Source organism: Dicentrarchus labrax, unplaced genomic scaffold, assembly GCF_905237075.1.
Source record: "Dicentrarchus labrax unplaced genomic scaffold, dlabrax2021, whole genome shotgun sequence".
NCBI lineage: Eukaryota > Metazoa > Chordata > Actinopteri > Moronidae > Dicentrarchus > Dicentrarchus labrax.
The window spans coordinates 15,491,567-15,515,041 of NW_026136723.1; the positions used below are offsets into that span (position 1 = coordinate 15,491,567).

The 23,475-nt window shown below is 40.0% G+C and overlaps 2 protein-coding genes across 4 annotated transcripts in view; both read left to right on the plus strand.

The window, feature by feature from the left end:
- The first annotated feature begins 16 nt into the window (after window positions 1–16).
- On the plus strand, window positions 17–13,485 carry fkbp9 (FKBP prolyl isomerase 9). Its single transcript, XM_051390382.1, has 10 exons — window positions 17–351; window positions 1,233–1,378; window positions 3,116–3,305; window positions 3,399–3,544; window positions 4,349–4,538; window positions 5,508–5,653; window positions 5,771–5,960; window positions 11,497–11,642; window positions 12,000–12,163; window positions 12,263–13,485. The coding sequence occupies exons 1-10, from the start codon at window positions 149–151 to the stop codon at window positions 12,440–12,442; spliced, it is 1,701 nt and encodes a 566-aa protein (XP_051246342.1). The 5' UTR covers window positions 17–148; the 3' UTR covers window positions 12,443–13,485.
- A 4,889-nt stretch (window positions 13,486–18,374) lies between these two features.
- Window positions 18,375–23,475, plus strand: part of LOC127358158 (uncharacterized) — a 31,851-nt gene continuing 26,750 nt past the window's right edge. For 2 of the 3 annotated variants that reach the window (XM_051391027.1, XM_051391029.1), the window contains exon 1: window positions 18,375–18,591. In XM_051391027.1, the coding sequence (XP_051246987.1) occupies window positions 18,565–18,591 (27 nt within the window). In that variant the 5' untranslated portion in view covers window positions 18,375–18,564. The remainder of the gene's footprint in view (window positions 18,592–23,475) is intronic. The other variant, XM_051391028.1, reaches the window with a different exon arrangement.

Below are 23,475 nucleotides of genomic sequence, written 5' to 3' on the forward strand. Positions count from 1 at the left end.
TCGTTCCTGTGCTGGGACCAGGGGCAGGACTTCTATCCAAGTCGGAGTAGAGGAAACCGAAGTACCAGCGACCAGGGAGGCAGCGCGTACACAAACAGGCCGTACACACTGTTATCTCCATCGTCTGATAGATTTTTTGGCAGTGAAAATGATCCAGTGTGTGCAGATTATGTTGTATTTGTCGGTTCTGGTGGCGTTTGCCGCCTGCAACGCTCCCCCGGTACCGTTAGACGACATCTTCATTGAGAAAACTTTCGTGCCAGAGCAGTGTGTGCGCGCAGTCAAAGTCGGGGATTATGTCAGGTATCACTACATTGGCACGTTTCCGGACGGCAAGAAGTTCGACTCCAGGTGAGTATCACGCAAAGAGTAAATTCATTCCCACGTTAGTCACTGCGTGCAGAGCAAAACCGGGTGCACGGTGCGAACAGCGTGCGCGATGCGTAAAAGTGCGCGTTTAGTGGTTCGCCCCTGTTAGCCACGCAGGCAGGGAGACTGACTGAGCTCTGGACCCATAAATGCATAATCCAAAGGCTCCAAAAGCCTTTATATCAATGACCACCAGAGGGATTACACAGAGGATCCAAATTCGAGTTTTTTTTCCATTAGAGGAGATTTATTATAGATTAATATGATCTTACTTAATCACACTCCATTGTGAACCAATTCCATATGTTCAATGCTGCTCCACGACATCTGAAGGTCCCTAGACTCCACTTTGGGAACCACTGACATAGTCGACAGTAGTAACAGTGTATCAGTGATCACCCACCAAGGGTCCCCATACCCCCAAGGGTCCCAAAGGCCCAATGTTCACTGTGTGCCACTTGTTCTTTGGTAATTTAATAAACTGCACATTTGTTAAAGAATGTAAACTAATAAAGTGCAACATCAGTAAGGCTGGCCCTTGCAGTATTAGTTCATTTTGTTGCCCTATTTTGTAGAGGGGCCCATATTTTTCACATTTTAATCTGGCTATGTGTAAAGATGATGGAACTTAAATCTCGCATCCTGAATAACTTAAGTCTGAACTTAAACTGATAGTTTATAAGTAAAAACAGAATTTGCATTAAACACTATAATAAGATCTTGGAGCATTCACTCCCTCTTGAGTCCATTTTGATGAATCGGAACATTTGGCCACTGTGACATCATATGAAAGTTTTGCCAAAGTGAGTTTTTTTCTGACTTTTCAAAGCCAGATGAGTTTAATTGTGCTCTGTGCATTTCAGTTACGACCGTGGCAGCACCTACAACGTGTTTGTTGGCAAGAAGCAGCTGATCGAAGGCATGGACAAGGCTCTGGTGGGGATGTGTGTCAACGAGAGAAGTCTGGTCAAGATCCCACCTCACCTCGCCTACGGAAAACGGGGATATGGTGCGTATGTTTGAGTGTGTTTTAAACTTCCTGTCACATTAGCGCATCCCTGTGTTGCATCACGCCACTGGCTGATTACTCCGAACCCATCAGTGCATAGTTTAACATGTTCTCCGTTAAGTTTGAGGTCCGGCCAGTGTTTATTCCTCTGGGGTGTCATTATAAATACACAGATGAGTGCTCGCCATAACAATGAGAGAATTTAGTTGGACATGGAGCATAAGGGACAAAAATTGTAGTCTTTCACAGAAGGCACCGTATTATGTTGTACTAGAGTCAAGTGAAGCAAAAAGGAAGTGGGCTGCTCCCAAGCGTCCATGTTGAATGATGTCATCACAAACCAGGAAGCTGGTCAGAGGAAGCTGCTCTGGATCAAGATTTTTCAGCTGTTAGCAAATGCTGGAGCATCAGCAGCTGCAGATAAATGTTATCTGTATATAAATATTGGCCACCAGGGAGTGTTTGTGTCAGAAAATGTTAATAAAATTGGACATGATTGTAGAAGAAAAATGCCAGGGCTTTGTTTACATGTATAGACCAGTGCATCAGTATATGTACTTGTATGTGTGTGTGTGTGTGTGTGTGTGTGTGTGTGTGTGTGTGTGTGCATGAAATAGTTTGATAATGGGAGAAAGAGGTGGCGTGTATGGGCAGGTAAAAGCTGGGGCTGTGTCCTCTACCACCAGTCTGTCTTAGAGGGAACATCAGAAAAAAAGAAGAAAACAGAGAGGTGAGATTTTGGAGGAGGTAGGAAGAGATTTAAACCGGAAAGAAACCTACCAGCTCATCAGGAGTAAAGGTTTTATGGCTGCCTCCCACACAGTCCTTGCACCCCTCCTCCACCTCCTCCTCCCACCTCTTTTGCTTCACCTTTGTCTCCTTGTTATGTCTTCTGGACACTTGTTGAGCTACTCAAAGGCTCAAAAGGCAGCTTCATACACATACAAAGAGCAGCAGTGAGAGATAACCGTTATTTTTACATTTTACAACCAGAAATAGTGAGTGAGTAATAAGTGACTCATGCTCATGTTTGCAAACACAGCTGGCTGAGATGTTGCACTTATCAAAATAAAAGTTGGCTTTAACTTGATGGACGGATCAGACAAGGCTAACACTGAGGACACCACAGTCATGTGCTATTTCTGGAAATCTGGGGGGGTTTATTGACATAATATGGGGTTTACTTTGTGCAATTATACATTTATTACCAGGGCTGCAATTAACAATTGTTTAAATAATCAATTCATCTGCAGATTATTTACTTGGTTCATCCAATCTTCCATTTTGTTTTGTATTCAGTTTTGTCTATAACATGTCAAAAATAATTGAAAAAATGTATAATCAAATTGCTTATTTTATTTGATAAAAAGTCCAAAACTCACTCATTTACTAACATATATGACAAAAAGAAACATCAAATGTTCATATTTGAAAAACTTCAACTGGGAAACATTAAGAATTTGTGCTTCAAAATTGGACAATTGGTCAATTATCAACATAGTTTCTGAATAATTTTCTGTCAGTTGACTCATTGATTAATCAACTCATCATATTAGTCCTACTGGAAAGTAATCCATAATATGCTGTATAAACTTTTAAACAGTATGAGGCCCTTAACTGACCCAAATGTAACCATAATAAAGAATCAGCCAACAACTACTCACACTATAAATAAACAAGACTAAGATAGCAAGAGTCTGTTTGAAAGACTTGCTCTCTCTCTCTCTCTCTCTCCAGGTGACATCATCCCTGCTGACTCTATCCTCCACTTTGACGTCCTGCTGCTCGATGTGTGGAACCCGGAGGATGGCGTCCAGATCAAAACCTACCACACACCCTCGATCTGCTCCAGAAAGGTGGAGGTGTCTGACTACATTCGCTATCACTATAATGGCACCTTGCTGGACGGGACACTGTTTGATTCCAGGTTTGTTTTTTATATTATCTCAGTCACACACAGGCGGTCACACAAAACATATTAATTAAATATGTAACCTCTCGCCTTCATCCTTCCCTGTAGCCACACCCGCATGCGTACCTATGACACTTACGTCGGGATTGGGTGGCTGATCGCTGGTATGGATCAGGGCCTTCTGGGAATGTGTGTTGGAGAGAGACGCATCATCACTATGCCACCGTCACTTGGATACGGAGAGAACGGAGACGGTGCGTATTAATACTTTCTTTATTAGTATGTGTTTCATTGAGTCTGATGAGATTCCCCTCCTTTCAGAGTAAGAATAGATTGATCATTACAGTGCAAAGCAACATGTGCTGTAGTTGCACACTTGGAACACAAGGTGGCAGTACATCACACACATATGCATTGTAACCATTGACAGTATGTGATTGTAACTTGTTTCACCATCTTAGTCAGAGATGGAAAATATAATAACTTCTTACATATTTTTACCTACAAAGATCATTTTCATGATAGAGTTTGTCTTCATTTCCCAGCCAAAGGTGTACAGAGGACAATTTGCTGTTTCATTTTTTTTAATTAATCTAAAGTAATGTGATAAAGTTCCTTTTTTTCCCCAGAAATGTCTTTATGAATATTTTTGAATAACGTTCAACAATAAGAACACAAAATATATCCAGTATGAGGGAAACTATTCACAACATTTAACCAACATTTAAATTAAGCCTTCCCCTTTTATGCCAGATATTTGAATAACAATAATAATAGATAAATAAACAATATAAACAAATGTTTCTTTGCTTTGCTTCATGTCGTGTTCACATCAAATTTTTATTACTTGTACTGAAATCTCATTCATGATCTTTAGAATAATAGTGTCACAAAATAATTGTAACTCCAGGTCCAATTACTATACTTACTTGCTTAATGTTAGGAATTGATCCTCGTAATGGTTAGAAGAAGAATGATGAAGAATATTCATGTTCTCTATCTCTGTGCTTATACTTGTCTCCCTTCTTGTCCTCAAACCTTTCTTCTTCCCTCTTCAGGTAGCGACATCCCAGGACAGGCGTCCCTGGTGTTTGATGTCATACTTCTGGACCTCCACAACCCCAGAGACGGGATCGCAGTGACCAATCAGATGGTGCCCGAGTCCTGCACGAGGAAGAGCGTCTCTGGAGACTTTGTGCGCTACCACTACAATGGCAGCCTCCTCGATGGAACATTTTTTGATTCCAGGTGTGTCAGTGTTTAATATTCCTCTTTTTATTCACACAGAGTAAATCTTTGTGTTTATAAATAGAAATTAATGTTTAATGTCTGTTGTTCCTCAGTAGCCTCACGGTGGCAGCGTTTCTCTGTGTACTGAAGTTATAGTGAGAGAAGAATCGAAACTTAAAAAACACTATTGGAAATGTCCTGTTTGCACTGTATAATGCTGCATCCTTTGAATAGTTTTCTAGTAACCTCTTTCTTCTTGTCAACTCAAAACAGATTTTATGTCAGCTCTTTTGGAAAGGCTGCTTGTGTCTAAATTCTCTAAAGTCTAAAAAATATCTAGAAATTATGTTCTTTAAAAGTATAAAAATGAATTTGATCATATACATATCATTGAATTGTATATGCCAACTATAGAAAGAACCAGTCTGGACTGTAATTTACTCATTCTCTCCAGTACAGGTTGAAACAACATAAAATATAAAGGTGCTGTAATGGTTTCTGGTTTAGCTTTAGAAGATACATGCAAGGTTGACAGCAAATATCAGCCCTGTTACAAACGGTCTTGTAGCCTTTTTCTAGCTAAAACCACTCCGTTAATGTGTTAGTGTTAAGCCACACACAGTTTCCATTTCGTCATAATTATACTTTTGCCAGGTACTTGGTATTATAAAATGCCACCACACTGTGTTTATGTATTCAAAAACCACAAATGCACCCTCCCAGAACAAACCGCTCTTTGCAACACAGTTATTCTCTGAACCTGCCACTTGCAACAGACTCATCTTGTATCCTGTAGTCATCTGTTTTAGGCGGCCAGCTTTCATTCAGTTGTGCTCTTCTGTGCGTTGCCTGTATATGTGATTAAATTTCAATGCACTATATACTGTGAAAAAAAAACTGTATTTAGTTAGTTCCCAGATTAACTTTGAGTTTTTTTCTCTATGGGGCCATGTATTTATACTTGTATTAATATTTTCTGTCCCACAGCTATTCTCGTAATCGCACCTATGACACCTATGTGGGTAAAGGCTATGTGATTGCTGGCATGGACGAGGGTCTGATTGGAGTGTGTGTTGGAGAGAAACGCACTATCACCATCCCCCCACATCTTGGCTATGGAGAGGAGGGCACAGGTGTGTGTGTAATGCTTGGATATCCTTATCTCTATCACAAAAATGTTCTCTCACCATTTATACTCAGCTTTTAATAATTGATTCTGTCTTTTCATTCCCTTACCGTGTCTCTCTCAGGTTCTAAGATCCCTGGTTCAGCTGTGCTGGTATTTGACATTCACATCATCGACTTCCACAACCCGTCAGACAGCACGGAGATCACCGTCTCTTACAAGCCAGAGGAGTGTGAGAGGCAAACCAAGAAGGGAGACTTTGTCAAATATCACTACAACGCCTCTCTGATGGACGGCACATCCATTGACTCCACGTGAGTAAACTTCTGTGAGACACTTCGAGGCCTCCTGGGAAAACCAAACATCTTAGAAAAGTTTTATAGAATGATTGCATCATCTGAGTGCGAGAGGGACGGGTATAAATAGCGTGGCTGTGAATATAATGTTATTGCAGTTCATCCTCTGGAAACCATGAACGTCAAATTACAAGGCAATCAATTCAGTAGCCGACAAGATTTTCCAATCTGTGCCACAAACCTGCTGGTGGGGCTAAAGGAAAAGTCACTGACATTGTTATCAGTAGAGAAGAACATTTTTTAATTAAATAAACACACAGGGTCCACCTGTACCATTAGCCTCTATATGAGTCATAATGAGTGAGTGAGTCATCTCTCTTTTGTAGTCCTGAACAGGATAAGATAATAGGGTTTAAAAGTGCAAAGTTCTATGTTCAGTTTCCACTTCATACACTCTGTACTGCAATCCCAAAAGTTGGCGGTGTTAGCCAGGTAAATGAGGAAACATGGACAGGCATTACGCAGGAGATGAGGCACATGGAGCTCTAAACTTTATATGCCTTTTATTGTTGGTCTTTCACGCTGCATTGCACAACATTTCACTTCCTCTGCAGGTGCACTCTGTCTTAGTCTACTGATTTCTTTCTTCCCCTTATCAGTGCACATTATACAGCCCTGAGTGCTTTGCATCAAAAGTTGAGTTGAGTTAACTTTACTTTTAGAAATTGCAGGAACTTACAGGCAGCACAACATTCGACACAGCATACAAATAGAATAAAACACACAAGAAATGAAAGAATTGAGGAATCAAGGAAATGTATTTATCATTATACAATATTATACACAAGATTGTATAACATTATATATAAACGTTATATAATGTTTGCAGTCACTTCATGCCACACACATAGAAAAAGATAATTACATTTATAGAACAACATATTAAAACAAATAAAACAATATGTACATTAATTTATATACATATAAAGAGACACACACCCAGAAATAATTCTGTAGTGCATCTTTTGAACAGAAGTAACTGGTGGATAAAAGAAATGTAAAAAATCGAAACCTGGGCCGGGAAAAGGTTTGAATCTCTTGCCAACATGTCACCCAAAACAATTCTGAGGTGACTTTTTGAGTCTCAAAAAGTACTTGAATCTGGCAGAATCTGTTGTGAAACTGTTGATTGTGTCCAAACAATGGAGTTGTTGTCCTGTTTGGCTGAGCCTCCACCTACTTTTTCTAAAAATATTAACTTATTAGGCTTGTAAATAATGGCGTCATGCCTGAACATGTTTGCATCCCTGTTGGTATCATGGTTTCATATCTGCACATGTCAAAATGAGGGCTGAATCTACTGGTGTCCACTTTTGGGACAAGCCTGTTCTGAACATGTGACTCGAGGAATTTTAGATGTAGAACAATAAGATTCATCAGCACATCCCCCGAACAGGGTCCTCTTGAGGAATGTTCCACCGGCTGACTCCATTATCTCCGGGCTCCTTCCAGAAAAAAAATCATAGAAGTGCTTTAAGTCATGAAAGTTAAACACAGAAAACACGATTTAACACATAATGTGAACAGATTTACTTATTATTATAATCCTTCTGAACTTTCACATTTTCTCCCAAAACTTAACAAGAAAGTGATGATAATATGTTTTTTCTTGGAGAAACTCTTCCACAATATTGAGAGTTGCTAGTTCTCTGAAGAATTACAAACCCACTGTGATGAACTCTGTCCCTTTATTCATTCAGTATGGAGAGAAAACCACAGCATTGATGTTCTCTCCAGACTTCCATAATGATCTCCCTTATAGTAGTACATCCAAGAAAAACACACCTGGTATCTGTAGTATCAAATTTAGTGTAGGTTAGTGCATATTATATGTTAGTTATCAAGTAATCACACAAAGATTTGGATATTATGTTGTAAGCACTATGGTTTGTTCACACAGATAACTGGAAATCAAGTAGAGAGCACTATGTTTTAAGTAATGATGATTATAATATAATAATAATAATACATAATGATTCATGAATGAATGAATGAATGAATCATTACACATAATCATTATGTGTGTGTTTGTAACACAAGTTTTCTTATCATATTATAACGTTTATTAAGTTTTTAAAAAATACAGTAAAATATATCTGTGACATAATGGTGTAAGAAAAAGGTAATAAATGTTTTTTAAAAAATACAAGTACAGTAAACTAGATTCTAATGGTGTAAGCCTGATGAAAGGAGAGTAAAAAAGAAAATGGCATAGCCATGAAGCCTGTGGGTCTATGATAAGAACATAGGCCTGACGGTGCAGGATAATTAGGCGAGCAAGACAGCAGTAGAATGGAGCATGGGCACAACAGAGGCAGGATAATTGGGACCCACAGACTGGTGGAGTTTTAGGGTCTTTCCAGAGTGGAATTTACACCATTATGTCGTAGATGGAAAAGGTAGAAGATGGGCAGGACTTGTGACAGTATGCAAGAGTATATAAGGAGAAGCTTTGTGAGGATGAATTCAGTCTTTGCATGGATGGCTTGGGCTTTGTTTGTCTGTCAAGATAATATAGCTCTATTCTACTGCCAACTTTGATGAATCCTGATTGTTATTTTTCAATCTTAAGGAGAATAGCTTTTAGACCTAATTAGGGACCGAGCACTAATAAGTGCAAGGACCCTATTGTTCCTCTAGGAATTATTATTACACCTCTGGGACTTCGACTGCATATTTGGCCCTCGCAACATGCTCAAAATGCCATGAAAATTTGCACAAAATTCAAACGTAGCAAAAATACCGATATGACATTGTCCCCGTGCACGGGCGCCGCCAAACGTCTAAGCCACGCCCCCCAGAATCAGCCCACGTAAGGCCCACATGTACGAAAATTGCTACGCATGTGTATCATGATAAAAGAAGCCTCTTGGACCCATACCTCAACCCACAGGAAGTCTGCAATTTCAATTTTTAATTTTCATCATTTTGTGGTCATTTTGACTTTTTGGGCTTGTATTTGAACAAACTCCTCCTAGGGAATTTATCGGATCTTCTTCAAAATTGGTCAGTGCAGTCAAAAAATGGTGCTGAATGAACACTGTTCAATTTGTAACTGTACGTTAAAGGGCGTGTCTGTGGCGTGCCGTCAAAGTTGGCCATTTTTAAGTCCGTGGTCATTTTCGGTGAATTTTTGCCTTGCATTTGAACGAACTCGTCCTAGGGAATTTCTGGGATCTGCTTCAAAATTGGTCAGTACAGTCACAAAATGGTGCTGAATGAACGCTGTTAATTTTTTTACTGTACGTTGAAGGCCGTGTCCTTGGCGTGCCGTCAAAGTTGGCCATTTTGAACGAATGTCACACTGTGATGTCATTTTTGGCATTTCAGGGCTTCTATTTTAACTAACTCCTCCTACAGGTTTTATTGGATCTACTTCAAAATTGGTCAGTGCAGTCAAAAAATGGTGCTGAATGAACGCTGTTCAATTTGTAACTGTACGTTAAAGGGTGTGTTCGTGGCGTGGCGTCAGAGTTGGCCATTTTGAAGTCTGTGGTCTTGTATTTGAACAAACAAACTCCTAGGGAATTTATCAGATCTGCTTCAAAACTTGACAGTACTCTTGAATAATGTTGCTGATTACAAGTTGTGCTATTTATGACTGTACGTTGAAGGGCGTGTCCGTGGCGTGCCGTCAAAGTTGGCCATTATGAACGACTGTCACACTGTGATGTCATTTTTGGCATTTCAGGGCTTCTATTTTAACTAACTCCTCCTACAGGTTTTATTGGATCTACTTCAAAATTGGTCAATGCAGTCAGTTTTTTTCGTCCAACATTGTGCCTGTGGCGTGGCGTTCCGTGGCATCTAATTTCCAACCCTCGCCATGAAAGAGGGATTCGTCATAACTTCTGCGTACATGATCCGACTGCAACGAAACTTCACATGTTCGATAAGAGTCCCACCCTGAACACGTCTATGTGATAATATTCGGTAATAGTCAGAGCGCCAACTAGTGGCAACAGAAAGTATCACGTTTTATACTTTCATGTTCTACTCCTAGCAGGATGATCAGACCCAGCTGAAATTTACTTATAAAATGCAAAACACATTGTTGATTATATGTGATGACTGCGGTAAGGTGGCGTGTCTGTAGCGTGGCGGGAAATTTTGATGTACCGCCACAAAACACGAATTTGCTATAACTTGAGTGCACATTGTCCAGTCGGCTCCAAACTTCACTTGTCTGATAAGAGTCCCGCCCTGAACACATCTATGTGATAATATTCAGTAAAAGTGAGAGAGCCATCTAGTGGTGAAAGGAAATGTCATTTTTTTATACTTCCATGTTCTACTCCTAGTAGGATGATCAGATCAAGCCGAAATCTAGTCAGAAAATGGAAAACATGTTCTTGATGATATTTCTTGATTGTGGTGAGTTTTTTTTACAGGGCGTGTCCGTGGCGTGGCGTCAAACTTTGATGTACCGCCAGAACACACAAAGTTGCTATAACTTGAGTGTACATTGTCCAATCGGCTCCAAACTTCACATGTCTGATAAGAATCCCGCCCTGAACACATAGTGATAGCGCCACCTAGTGGCAACAGGAAGTAAGTGCTGCGTGGCGATTTTGAGCTGATTTACGTGAGATTTTCATGTTGTGGTCCGCACGTGTAACAACGGTACGTGACGCGGCCGCAGCACGCCCCGAGTTGCGTGGAGTGCGAGGTCCCGTCCATCGCTGCTTGCAGCTTTAATTTGGACTTAGAATTCGTGATGTTGGTCATAATCTTCTGATCAAAAAGAAAACTCATTTAGACCGAGACCCAACATATCCTATTAACAATACCGCTGTAAATCACGTGTGAAGGTTTTAGGTCTTCAACACAAATAGTGCTTTGATCTGACCATGTGACTGTGAACAGATTCTTACCAAACGTCCTCCTACCATAAAACCACTACCCCCTAAACGAACTGTATACATTTACTACCCCATCTAAAAAGGTTTTATCTTATCATAAAAAGAAACAGTGTCCATCCACTTTGACTATGTTTGAGCATCAAGCATCATCGATGTAAACACAGAGTCCGGGATGTTGACGAAGCAGGTCTCTGTAAAGATGTAGGCACAACAGTCTCTGATTTCCACTTTGTTTGGCCACCGAGAGTCCCATTTCGTCCAGCCATTAGACAGGAGCAGCCTTAAGTCCAAGCTAATTCAGGAATGCCTTTAAAGTCTTGACCTGTCCTTGAAAACAGTTTCACCCTTCAAAACTATTAGACTTCCTTGATCCAAACCAAGCTTTGGCTTCTCACTGAAACAACTTGATGAAACGCAGACATGTCATAGATCCTTCGACCATCTGTCACAGATTATCATGCCGACAAAATAACAGCAAACTTTAGGAATGAGTAAAAAATTATCATTATCTGATATATGTACACACACAATCAGTGATGCAGCTGTAGCACTGTGGTTGCCTAAGATTGTAAATGACTAGAACTAATGAATATTGTTGTGTCTCTGTTTGACTCTAACTTAATCTGTTTCAGGTATAATTATGGAAAGACATACAACATTGTCTTGGGAGCCAACCAGGTAGTCCCAGGGATGGAAGACGGACTGATGGAAATGTGTGTGGGAGAGAAAAGACACCTTGTTATCCCTCCTCACCTCGGCTATGGGGAGAGAGGAGTCAGTAAGTCACACACACACACACACACACACACACACACACACAAACAACCTCACACACAAAATTTAGTGCAGTATTAACGGAAAGATACATATATATATTTTAAAGGTTCAGGGGGGTGAGTTTTTAACTGCTCCAAGCCAATAAAACCTACACTGTAGAAGAAACAGAACATATTGCATTCATACAGTGGTGCTAACAAACATACACCACTCTCATATCTGTCCATTAAATGTGAAGCTACAACCAGCAGCTGGTTAGTTTAGCTGAGCATAAAGAAACAGTTAGCCTGTGTGGATTTTGGGAAATTTGAAAATATGAAAGTTTCACTTCTAATGCTGTTGGTGTGTTGTTGCGTAGCTGACGAAGTTCCAGGGAGCGCTGTGCTGGTGTTTGACGTCGAGCTGGTAGACATGGAGGAAGGACTTCCTGAAGGTTACATGTTCATCTGGAACGACGATGTGTCACCTGACCTCTTCGCTGAGATGGACAAAGACAAAGACGAGCAGGTGGAGCCCTCTGAGGTATGTGATAACCTGCCGGTGCTGTACATCTGAAACATGTTCCCTCTTTGCTACGGTCTGTAATTTACTCCCTCTTCCATCCCTCCTTTGTGTCCGTAGTTCACCGACTACATCATGCGACAGGTGAACGAGGGTAAAGGCCGCTTGGCTCCTGGCTTCGATCCTTATCGCATCATTGACAACATGTTCTCCAACCAGGACCGCAATGGAGACGGGAAGATCACAGAGGCAGAGTTCAAACTTAAAGCAGATGAATCCGCCGCCCATGACGAGCTATGACGGGACTGAGTGTTAAACACAGATCAGGGTGTAGGGTCAGACAGTGGGGGGTAATAATACATATGTGGGTGGTAGAATAGAAAAAGATGGAGTTGTATGTGTAAAGTGAGCCAGTGTGGAGTGAGAAATGTGCTTAGAGATTTTTTATTTTTATGATGGTCATGGGACATCTTGTCCTTAAAGAGCCAAATGAGTCTGATAAGAAAGATGCAGGATTTAGCAGTGAGAAGATTATTTTGAGAGCTAAATATTGGAAAGAATAATAATTTGAGGACTTTAATGACAATGAATGACTTCTTCTTTTACCTCCTCTCCCATAAAGTTCTTGTCTTGTTTTTTCGTGACTTTTTATTTTATTTTGAAGGGTACAAAAGCACTCCTGTGAGAGAGAACAAACCAAGGCCTCACTCCACAATCTCTACATTCAACACACATTCCTGACTTTTATTGTTGTTAACATTTTCTGGTTGTGTGTGAAACTTTCTTTTCACTGGTTATCAGCTTGTCTCCGAAATGTCTAACAGTCTTCCAGGAGCACCAAGTCAGGCCTCAATCACTGTAATATACTGAGATGGAGGAAAGTTACGTTTATGTCTGAGAGTTAGTGCTCACTTGCTAATCAAATTAAAGTGATCCTTTTGAATGAGAGCTTTAAGTTCTATCTACATAGTTCACACCTTCCACCTTCCACTGTTTTATGTTTCAATGTCAGGATGCCTTCTGTGTTTTCTGCTGTTCAAATCATCCAAAATGACACTGAAAGTCAAAAAATGTTGTTGAAGGCTTTCCAATCTTTCAGTCACTTTTGGTCAACTAGTTTTTCCGTTGTTTGTTTCTGCCTTCATACAAATGTTAACACCAGATTGTGTGTGTGTGTGTGTGTGTGTGTGTGTGTGTGTGTGTGTGTGTGTGTGTGTGTTTAAGAGAGAGAAAAGAGTGTGTGAATGTTGTTTTTGTTTTACTTTTATAATCAGGAGAATACTGAGGCTTGTTGTTGATAATGTTAGCGCAATGTTGAATTTGATTAAATGACCTGACCTAGATATATGTCTATATTGTGTCTCTATTTGCTTTAGACACTTTTTACTTGCTTCACTTTTATTGCATTTACCTTAATACTCCTCTGATTTAGTACCCCGGTGACAATGTCAGACTCATGACTTTTCTTTTTTTTAGTATGTACCCTGGTCCATACAGACGATGTAAACAATCATTACTCTAGAAGCCAAATATCTTCTGTAAAGCAGAGTTGTTGCAGAAAATAGCAGAGCTGACATGTAAAATATAACACAAGCAAATGAGGACAAAACAAAATTAAAAAAACATACAGGTATTAGCGTAGAAGATAAAATACAAATTAGAAACCAAACTGTCTAACTATAACATGAGTATAATATAAGTGTTTGGTGTAAAAAGGGGGTTTTCATTAAACAAATGATGGCTGTATGTATAATGTTTCCATTCATCTGCTATAGCTGCCAACTGTCACATATGAGTCAACAGGAAATACAGTCCTGCACTATGACGTCTCAGAGATCTTCTGCTCACTTGTTGGAGCAGTTTTTCTCAGTTTGCTATTATTTTAAGCCTTTCCTATACGTGTTAGAAACAATGTGAGTGTATTCTGTTACGTTTGGACCCAAATGCATCGACTGCTGACAGTTCGGTTAGAAAAAGATGTAGATGCGCTGTGCTGGTATGGGACTGTAGCCTCAAGCAGAGATCAGGAGCAAGCTACATAGATTTTATTTTTTATTTTCAAAACTTGTGTTCTTCAGCCCCAACCGATGCTGACTCAAGTGACATAATTGGAGGCAGACTTCAATAAGCTGCCCCTGGAGCCACAAAATACTTCATACAGCTTTTTTCACAGATGGAGTGGTACTCCCTTCAAGACCTGTAGACTGACTTTGATGTGTAAATGCGGTTCCCATTTCAAGCACAGAGAGGAGGATTTTGACAGATAAAAGTCTCCCTTTTTGTCTTCCTGTTGTTTGGGTCATGATTCATGATGCAGACTTTGGTTTGGAGCATCCAGATGAGGCAGACATTGTAAATCAGTTCAAGCTTGAAGGTGAGGGCTTTGACATCTGTGGCAGAAAGTCAGGAGGTAGAGGTCAGTGTGTTTTACAGGGACATTAACAAGGGTTGTGAAAATACATTTACAGATTTATCCAGATTAGAGGTGGAAATTCACTGTATTCACATTGTAGTGGGGAAAATGCATTCTGGGTTCAGGCTCTGCAGACAAGAAGCATTTCACACCCTTTGTGTAGCTTGAGTAGTGATCTATGCTAGGTATAGACATCTATATGCATACTCACACCTCTTTGATGTCATCTCACCCAAGTTAAGGATAATGAGTTCTTACAAAGGACAGGCAACCCTTAATGATCTGTAGGCGATAAGCTTTGATGTATGGAGTGTGAGTAAAAGGTAAGGCAGAGAGGTAAACCAGGTGTAGGAAGTGAGACGTGCGAGCAAAAGCTTAATCACAATAAGGGGATGTAGGGAAAAGGGGTGAAAATCAGAGTAAGAAAAATTCTCTTTGGTCATCTGTGAGTCTGTGTCACTAATTTGGGTACCTTCAGTGGGAGTGTGTGGTTTCACACTACAGTGTGATAGCTGAAATTTAAGTTAGTTGCACCCCAGTAAGCAACCCACTTACTATTCAACGTACGATATGTAATTTCTGCCACTAGGGGGTCTCTCACATGAAAACAGCGACAACACAAAGTTTTATGACATACATAAAATACTCTCTCAAGAATGTTTTTTTGGAAAACGGTGCTTGTCCCTCAAAATTCAAGATGGTAACCATTTTCAAGATGGCCACCATTTCTGTCAGAGCTCAGTTTAATGTGTTAAGGAAGGTTTTGTTTAATAGAGTGAACGTCATTACACAACCAGGGCACACTGGTGACTTCACTGCTGTGGAACTCAGCATGGGGTTCAGTGTCAGCTGTTTTACTTACACTGTAGTTCTTGACTAGTAGTAATAGTATAGCTAAGTTTAGTGTCCTAAAGTTCCATCAAATTGGCGCAATTTCCTGAGACATAATGATAACAAAACAGACCTCTTTCACTTTCTGGCTGACAAGATTGCTCAAATGACTGTGCCAAACATAGCTGTTGTAACCAAGGGACCCGATGTCTTGAGTACATCTGAAACCTGTCGCGATCGTCTAGACAAATGTTTACATGAGGAAGGTGATAGCCGCATCTTTGTACATGCCAAACATGCCACAGAGGAGGGCAGCAAATCCATAATGATCAAAGCCAATGACACTGATATTCTTGTTATAGCATTGAGCATCTTCCCATCCCTCCAGGATCTTGGTCTCCAGCAGCTGTGGGTTGCATTTGGGCATGGTGTGAGCCTACGGTGGATTGGTGTTCATGACCTGTACCATGTTATTGGGCCAGTTAAGACCAAAGGCATTCTATTCTTTCACGCCTTTACAGGCTGTGATACTGTATCAGCCTTTCGCAACAAAGGCAAAAAGACTGCCTGGCAAACCTGGGACATTTACCCTGAGGCCTCTCTCATCTTCAGCAAACTAAGTCAATACCCTCCTGTTCTGACTGATAGTGACCTGGAAATCCTTGAGAAGTTTTTGGTCCTGCTGTATGATCCATCAAACACAGCTGTTAGTGTAGATGAGGCTAGACTTGACATGTTTGCCCGAAAGCAGAGGCCATATGAAGCCATTCATCCAACAAGAGCAGCTCTGCTTCAACACACTAAACGTGCCGCATATCAGGTAGGCTGCATATGGGGTCAAGCAACCCAGTGTCAGCCAGAAGCAGAGAGTCCTGCTGACTGGGGATGGAAAAAGCTTGGTGAACAATGGGGGGTCTTCTGGACAGCAATTGCGCCAGTTGCACAAAGTTGTGAACAACTAGCCAAGTGTGGCTGCAAATCAGAGTGCCGTGGAAGATGCAAATATTTTAGATTGTATGGTGAGTATTAGTATCAAATTTTATGCTTGTGTAGTGGAAATTCTTCTCAAAGTTGAGAGGTGCTAAGTCTCTGAAGAACTTTCAAGCCGGTGTGTTAATCAAGTCACTTTAATTCATGCAGCATGGAGAGAAGGTCACATAGTGAATGTTCTCTCTAGACTTCCAAAATGCTCTCTCTTATATACATTTCAGTACATCTCATTACATCACAAACAATGAAACACCCCTGTTTGTCTTGCAAATGTTACTCCTGTAAATCCAGGTCTCTCTCACCAAATGGTCCTTTGATCTGTGACTTGCTCTTCCTATCATAAAATTCTATCTATTCTAATCTATTTTATTACCCCCAAATCCTGTTTCTTTCCCACACTTGGATCACTGTTTGAATAATTGATATAATAAGCATTGAATAGCAATGGCGATCTTGAAAAATGGCCGCCATATTGAATTTTTGAGTGGCCAACGCCTGTTTCCAAAATAGTGGCCCTTAGAGAGTATCCGTGCCAAATTTAATGCCTGTATACCAAAGTGAACGATTTTTTTTACTAATCTGCTGCACAATTATGGGTTACAACAAACTGGCTCTTTGGGGCTCTGGTATTGTAGGTTGCAAAAAGTTAAAGGAAAAGGGGGCATTGTTCATGCCAGCACACCTTTGACCTGCTGGTAGGAAGAATACCCCCTTTTCCTGCCTTTTGTTGGGGAGATTCACTCACTACAGCAGCTCCAGATACAACGCAACAATCATGTAATATTTGTTGAGTACCTGATCATTCTCCACCATTGATATACGGTCTCTTGGTCTAGTGTATAAAAGTGCTTTGTTTCATTTGCTCTGGGTCAGCTCACAGACTCTGCTCTCTGCCTGTCAGTCCACCAGTATGCCGGCAGGCTTCAGTGAACTCACACCATCACAGTAAACCTGGACTTGAATAGTTTCTTCAAACACAAGCACTACTGGATATTTTTAGGGCCTTCATACGATCATGTATTGATTATGGGCGTATGGGAATATATATATTCAGAACATATATACAGAATACAGCTCAGATCTCTAAGATTCAGTATTGATGCAATCAAAACAACTCCTACTAATGTCTGACTGGTGGATAAATTACCATTAGAGTGTAAGTTTAAAGTTGTCACTGGCATATTGGGTTAAACCGAAGGGATCTGGAGAGGAACAACCTGCAACGGAGGTGCTGTGTGATTGTTGGAAATATTCAAAACAAAAACAGTTCACTGAGAAAGAAGGGTAAAAAGAAAATGTTTGCAAGAAGCCTGCGAGTTTAATGATTAGAGAGCACAGGCCCAGCAGGTGTAAGATGGCTGAACGGGAATCAGACAAGACACCATTGGAATAGGAAATCTCCAGTTGGAGAAATTTACATCTCAGGTCAATAAAAGTTGAAAAGTGGGCAGGACTTATGACAATGTTATATAACACTGAAGAGTATAAAACGAGATGCTTTGAGATGAGAAACTCAGTCTTTCCATGAATGACTCAGGCTTTGTTTGTCTGTCAAGATAATAAAGCTCTATCTGCTGCCAACTTTGATGAATCCTGCCTGTTATTCTTTTCACCCTAGGAATAATACTATTTGACCTAATTTGGATTTAATAATCTGACATTGTTGGATCCAATATTCTGATCAAGAAAACTTTTGACAGAGAACCAACACTAACTATCTATCTATCTATCTATCTATCTATCTATCTATCTATCTATCTATTGATCTATCTATCTATCTATCTATTGATCTATCTATCTATCTATCTATCTATCTATCTATCTATCTATCTATCTATCTATTGATCTATCTATCTATCCTGTTACACACTCCGGTACAGTAGGTGGCGATAGGAACCTTTACAAGTTGGTTTCCGGCCTACCATTAAATCAGAAGAGGAGGAGGAGAAGGAAGAAGAGGAAGAGTAGGAGGAGGCGGCACCCTTGTCCTCTCATATAAGATAAGCGGTTTCACCACCGCGCAACTCAAACCTCTAACATCCTCCGTGTGTTCACAGTGCAGCCCTGCAACCAGATAATGCACTTTTTAAAAAAGTTTTTTTGGATAAATCTTCAGACTACGACGTGACTTTCCTGAGTGGAGAGAAGTTTAATTAAGTTTTTTTGTTGCGGGCAGGAACTTTTGACCATGGAGGACAACATCTTGGGCTGCCAGGTGGGTGAAAGCGTGAGACCGCTGCTCAGCCTCACTGTGCGGCTGCGACAGTCCGATTTTGGATGGGGGGAAAAAAAAGAAGAAATGAGATTTAGCTCATTTGGATGTGTGTGCGGTCCTCTGTGCTCGCTGTGCTTTAATTGTGCTCAGTAATTATTAATTGCGCTACAGATGTGGAAAGTTTCATTGTTATTGGTCTCATTCCTGGACGCACACACTAATGTTAAAGGGTCTGTTGCCAACACACTGGTTCTCCAGCTTATTCTGGGCCAGAGACCTCATTATCCTAGTCCCTTAACTTCTCATCACTAAAACTGTAGGTTACTTGGCTTCCCTAAATATTAATGATTATTATTGTAGCGTAATTGTTTTATGGTATTTGAAGGAAGACAATAAGTGCGTAAACAACTTATAATAATTAGTATGTAGTCGGATGATTTGTAACACAAGAGTGAAAACAAGAAAATAACAAATATGTGTGACATTTAAACTTAAAAAAAATGTGGTGGTGTAAAATGAAAAGGGAGATATGCTCAGACAAGATGAAGATCTAATGGCTGATTATGGATGGAGGGGTTGAGGTGACAGTGTATACTGTCATGTATGGAGGACATTTTCCCTGTAATTGGACACCAATATATTCGATTGGATGTTAAAGGGGAAAAAGAAAAATATGTAGCTTTTATGATGTTTTGTGCAGAGAATAAAACCAGACATCCATTCATGAACATAGATCTGTTCATGAATGGTTTTATTGTCAAAGGAATAAAAACATTAATCCATATTATTATTATTATTATTATTATTATTATTATTTATTTATTTATTTATTTATTTATTTATTTTTTTAAAGATTTTGAAATTCCCAGTCCGTTTGTGTCAATGGTGTGTTGGTGCTGCATTAAAAAAGGTACCAAGGACAAAAAGTCAAACCCAAACACTCGACCAAATGTCAAGGAAGGAGAAGAAAAACTAATCTTATCTGCGTTAAGCAGAAAATACAACCTGTTGAGGAACAGGGTTTTCTTTTAATGTGCAGCTCTCAGAATCAAAAACTGAGACTTTCCTGCCGGTGACGGCATATTTATCAATCCGCCAACTGTAACACTCACAGATCGCAAAGAAAGAAAGAAGGAAAGTGTATGCAATTGTAGTTCACATTCGTCACCTTGTAGAAGAAAACAATAATAGAAAAAAACAAAAACACAAAGAGGATTCCTCAATAAGAAAGTGCCAACAAGTTAAACAAGCAAGTTAAAGTTAGTATTAATTGAGGTGGTATTCTCCTTATATTCATATATCATATTACTCATTTTTGTTCTCATTTTATTAATCATTTTTATTAATCATTTTTATTTGATTATTATACTCATTACTTCAATCATTTATTCTACTTGTATTCATTTCATTTAATGATTGTCAATTGTTCATTTATGCTCTACTCCTGTGTGCATTGTTCACCATACTATTAATATGGGGTCATAATCTCTTGCTCTGGGAATCATTATCCATGTTGTTACCTATCACATGTCATCATGATTTAAAAAGTATTGCTTGTTTAGGAAGAAGAAGAAAATAAGAAGAGTTGTTTTGTGGTTGTGACCGGCTCTGTTAAGGCTAAGATGGCTGAAATATTAATGCTCAAATTACTCCCCAAATGGTTGACGCTGATGAAGGAGGGTGAAAAAGCAGAAGCTTTAAAGCTTTAGTGGAGCACTCCATAAAGAGGTTTACTTTCCACCGCTTGTGGTCTTGGGTTCACAAGCGGTGGGTTGAGTTTCAGACCAGACAGGTGTTTGAGGATAGCAGGTTTTTGATCTTATGCGTTTTTACAAAAAACTTAGACAACTTTTAAGATTTTTTTTTTTTAACTTCGATTATCGTCTGAACCTGTAACACAAGACTTTGAACTGAAGAAATAATAAAAAGCACTTTAAAGTTAAAGTGAACCTCTCAGTTCCTTTTTTTCCTTTGAGAATAACTATATGAAAACCATTAATGAAGAGTTCTTTAAAAGAGACACGTGAGAGGTAAGCTTCAGCACATCCTCAGTGCTCATACTCCTGCTTCAAGTCAGGAATGAAGCCAGTTAGCAAGGTGTGGATGTTCAGGGGCCCACAGTAGCAACCGGACAAATCTTAGGGACAGAGAAACTAGCCACAATTTTCCCTGAGGGCTACGGGCCCGCTAGCCGAGTGCTACAGGTGGCAGATTAATGAATGTACCGTCGCCGGCGGGAAAGTCTCAGTTTTTATCTTTTTTCACTTTAGACGCTTCTGAGAGGAGCCAGATCTAAAAGAGAGACTTTCGTCCTCAGCCTCCCTCAGCAGCCCGTAGCGCTCAGAGAAAATATTTAAATGCGGCTACTGTTTACTGAAAAACTGGCTTGAGTCCAGTTGATGCCTGTTGGTAAAGGCAAAGAAAAACTGTCTCTGCCAGTTGTCTAAGTTTTGCAAAAGTGTCAGATTGAAAACCCACTATCCACAAACACCCCTTGTGTTTGGGGACCTTTTTGAACTTCCTTGCGCAGAATTGAGCTTTGCGGTCACTCCAGTGCTGCTCTCTTTTACATTGATCTGACAATATTGTCAACCATCTTCCTGAACAGAGCCGGTCACATCCACAAAAAGAAGCACATCTTATTTTTTCTTAGTAAACAAGCAACACTCTTTAAATTCTAATAATGTGTTAAGTAATGGTATGGTGAATAATGCACACATAGGTACTGGCAAAATCAATGTTTTTTACTACAAGTAGACAAATGGGAACAACATTTCATAAATCTCTCTTCTTTCAACAAACCTAACACTTTCTGAATTCAAGTTTCTCTCTTTTATACCAAACTAAGACCTTGTTAATCCATCAAACACACTTGATTCAAACTCAACAGAAACAAATAAAACTCACCAAATGGAGTTACAGTTGCAAGTAGTGGAGAATAATCAGAAGCAGACACAAGTTCTTCTGGAAAATAGACTTTTATTACGGGTAACAAAAACCTAGTTCTTCTGAAGAGCAACTGAACTGAGAGTCTGAGTGTTTGATCAAGGTAAAGATTGCTGATGTTATAGTCCAGTACTGTACAGATATTCAGTATTATTTCATCATTTTAGTCCAGTTATTCAAGTCTTGTAAAGTGTGAAGATTAATAACTTTCTCCAGCTGCTACCAAGTCTCAGAACAGAGTCCTCCTTTTAAGTCATTTTACCATAATGGATCATTTTTCTTTTTATTAAAATTGATTTACTAAATTTGGATTGAAAATCGTCCAGGAACCGGTATTGAAGTTGAGGTTAGGGATGTTCCTGGCTACTAATTTCACCGTTAAGTTGCATAGAATATTAAATTAGTCTAAAAGTAACTCCCTGTTCACATAAGCCACCTGAGCAGTGCTTGCAGCAGAGCGCGAGCGAGGGAGAGCGCAGTGGCGGCTCACTTTGGAAATTCTTTCACAAGTGAAGTTATGTTAAATAAGATTATTACAGTGCTTTTACTTTGAAAAGGAAGTTTAAACTGTACTGAAATATGTGGATATGACTACCAACAGATCCTTTCATTGGGCTCTTTTGCTGTGAAACGCGCACGGCTTGCGGTAAAAATAGACCTCGACTCTCTAGTGAAGCATCGCTGCAGACACGGCTGAGAAAATCACGATGTTCTGCCACACAGACGCGGGTAGTGTGAACAAGCCATAAGAAAATGCTCAGTAATCAGCTTCTAAGTTGAACACGATTTAAAGACTTAAGATTTAAACACGAACCACACACACAGCCAGGCTTCATAAGTTACTGCTAGATACCCCAGTGCATTTGATGCATGGTCGGTTTGTTCCATTATCAGGATTTAAATGTTAATAGATGCGTTGGGATACAACTGAAATGGGCAAGAGGATACTTATTTGTTGGCCAGGGTCATCCAAACCTGACGCCATAGGTGCAGGGCACATTCTGTGGCTGGATTCTCCTTCACTTGACGCTGAAGCAATGGGAGCAGCGGGGCGTACATTAGTTTGTTTGTTTTTTTTACACCAGTATTGGTTCTGAAAAACATCCCAACAATATTATGATGTGCACTCCATGTAATTGTATTTTTATTTATTATTTATTTAATGCATAAGTGGTCTTTGGACCCGTACGGAGTGCAAGGCTATTGGGGCTATGTGTTCAAGTACAAAACTGGTGAGCTCTGGCTGTATCAGAGAGATGAGGAAAAACAGTGACTCTGACTCTGACTGCCGTTGGGATGCTGAGTTCCAACGACTGTGCGGTGATGAAACTGGTGATACCGAATCAGCGTACCTTAACCAGCCGGACCAGGCATCCTCCGGATCAAGAAAAACAGTTATAAACTGTCAAACTCAGTTTGACAAGAAGTGTGGAGTATATCTCTCTTGCATCACTGCGTAGAAGGGGCAACAGACATCCTAGGAACTGGTATCAACCTACTCCCTATGACGGACATTTGCCCCTGTATAAATGCCGGAAAAGGGTCCGACAACATCATGAAACATCCAACCAACTCATCTCAAAGACTGTTTCGCTTCCAAACTAAGATGACCGGGCTCAAGAATAGTTACTATGCCAAAGCTGTTAGCATCACCCTACATGATGACTCTTTACCGCAGCTTCTTTGCAACTTTTGGAAACTCTTGTTTTTTGATTTTTTTTTCCCCTTTTTAATTTTAATTTTTTTTTTTTTTTTTTAAGCACATCAACCATGTAAACACAGGTTTCGAATGTTGATCTTCTCTCCCTGGGCCACCTTAGAAGTAAGATCAGCAGTGCTGAGCCTGTCCAGCTGCTGGAGGTGATGGGGTGGAGGAGGAGCGTTCCCTCAACAAGACAAATGTTGAGGGAATATAAACCCTTATGAACAGTAGATCTA

Excerpts from the sequence above, each read along its gene's own strand:
- fkbp9 (XM_051390382.1), top strand. The coding sequence starts at position 149 with ATGATCCAGTGTGTGCAGATTATGTTGTATTTGTCGGTTCTGGTGGCG. Across the intron at positions 3,306-3,398 it reads GGGACACTGTTTGATTCCAG|CCACACCCGCATGCGTACCT; the intron begins GTTTGTTTTTTA and ends CCTTCCCTGTAG. Across the intron at positions 11,643-11,999 it reads CTATGGGGAGAGAGGAGTCA|CTGACGAAGTTCCAGGGAGC; the intron begins GTAAGTCACACA and ends GTTGTTGCGTAG.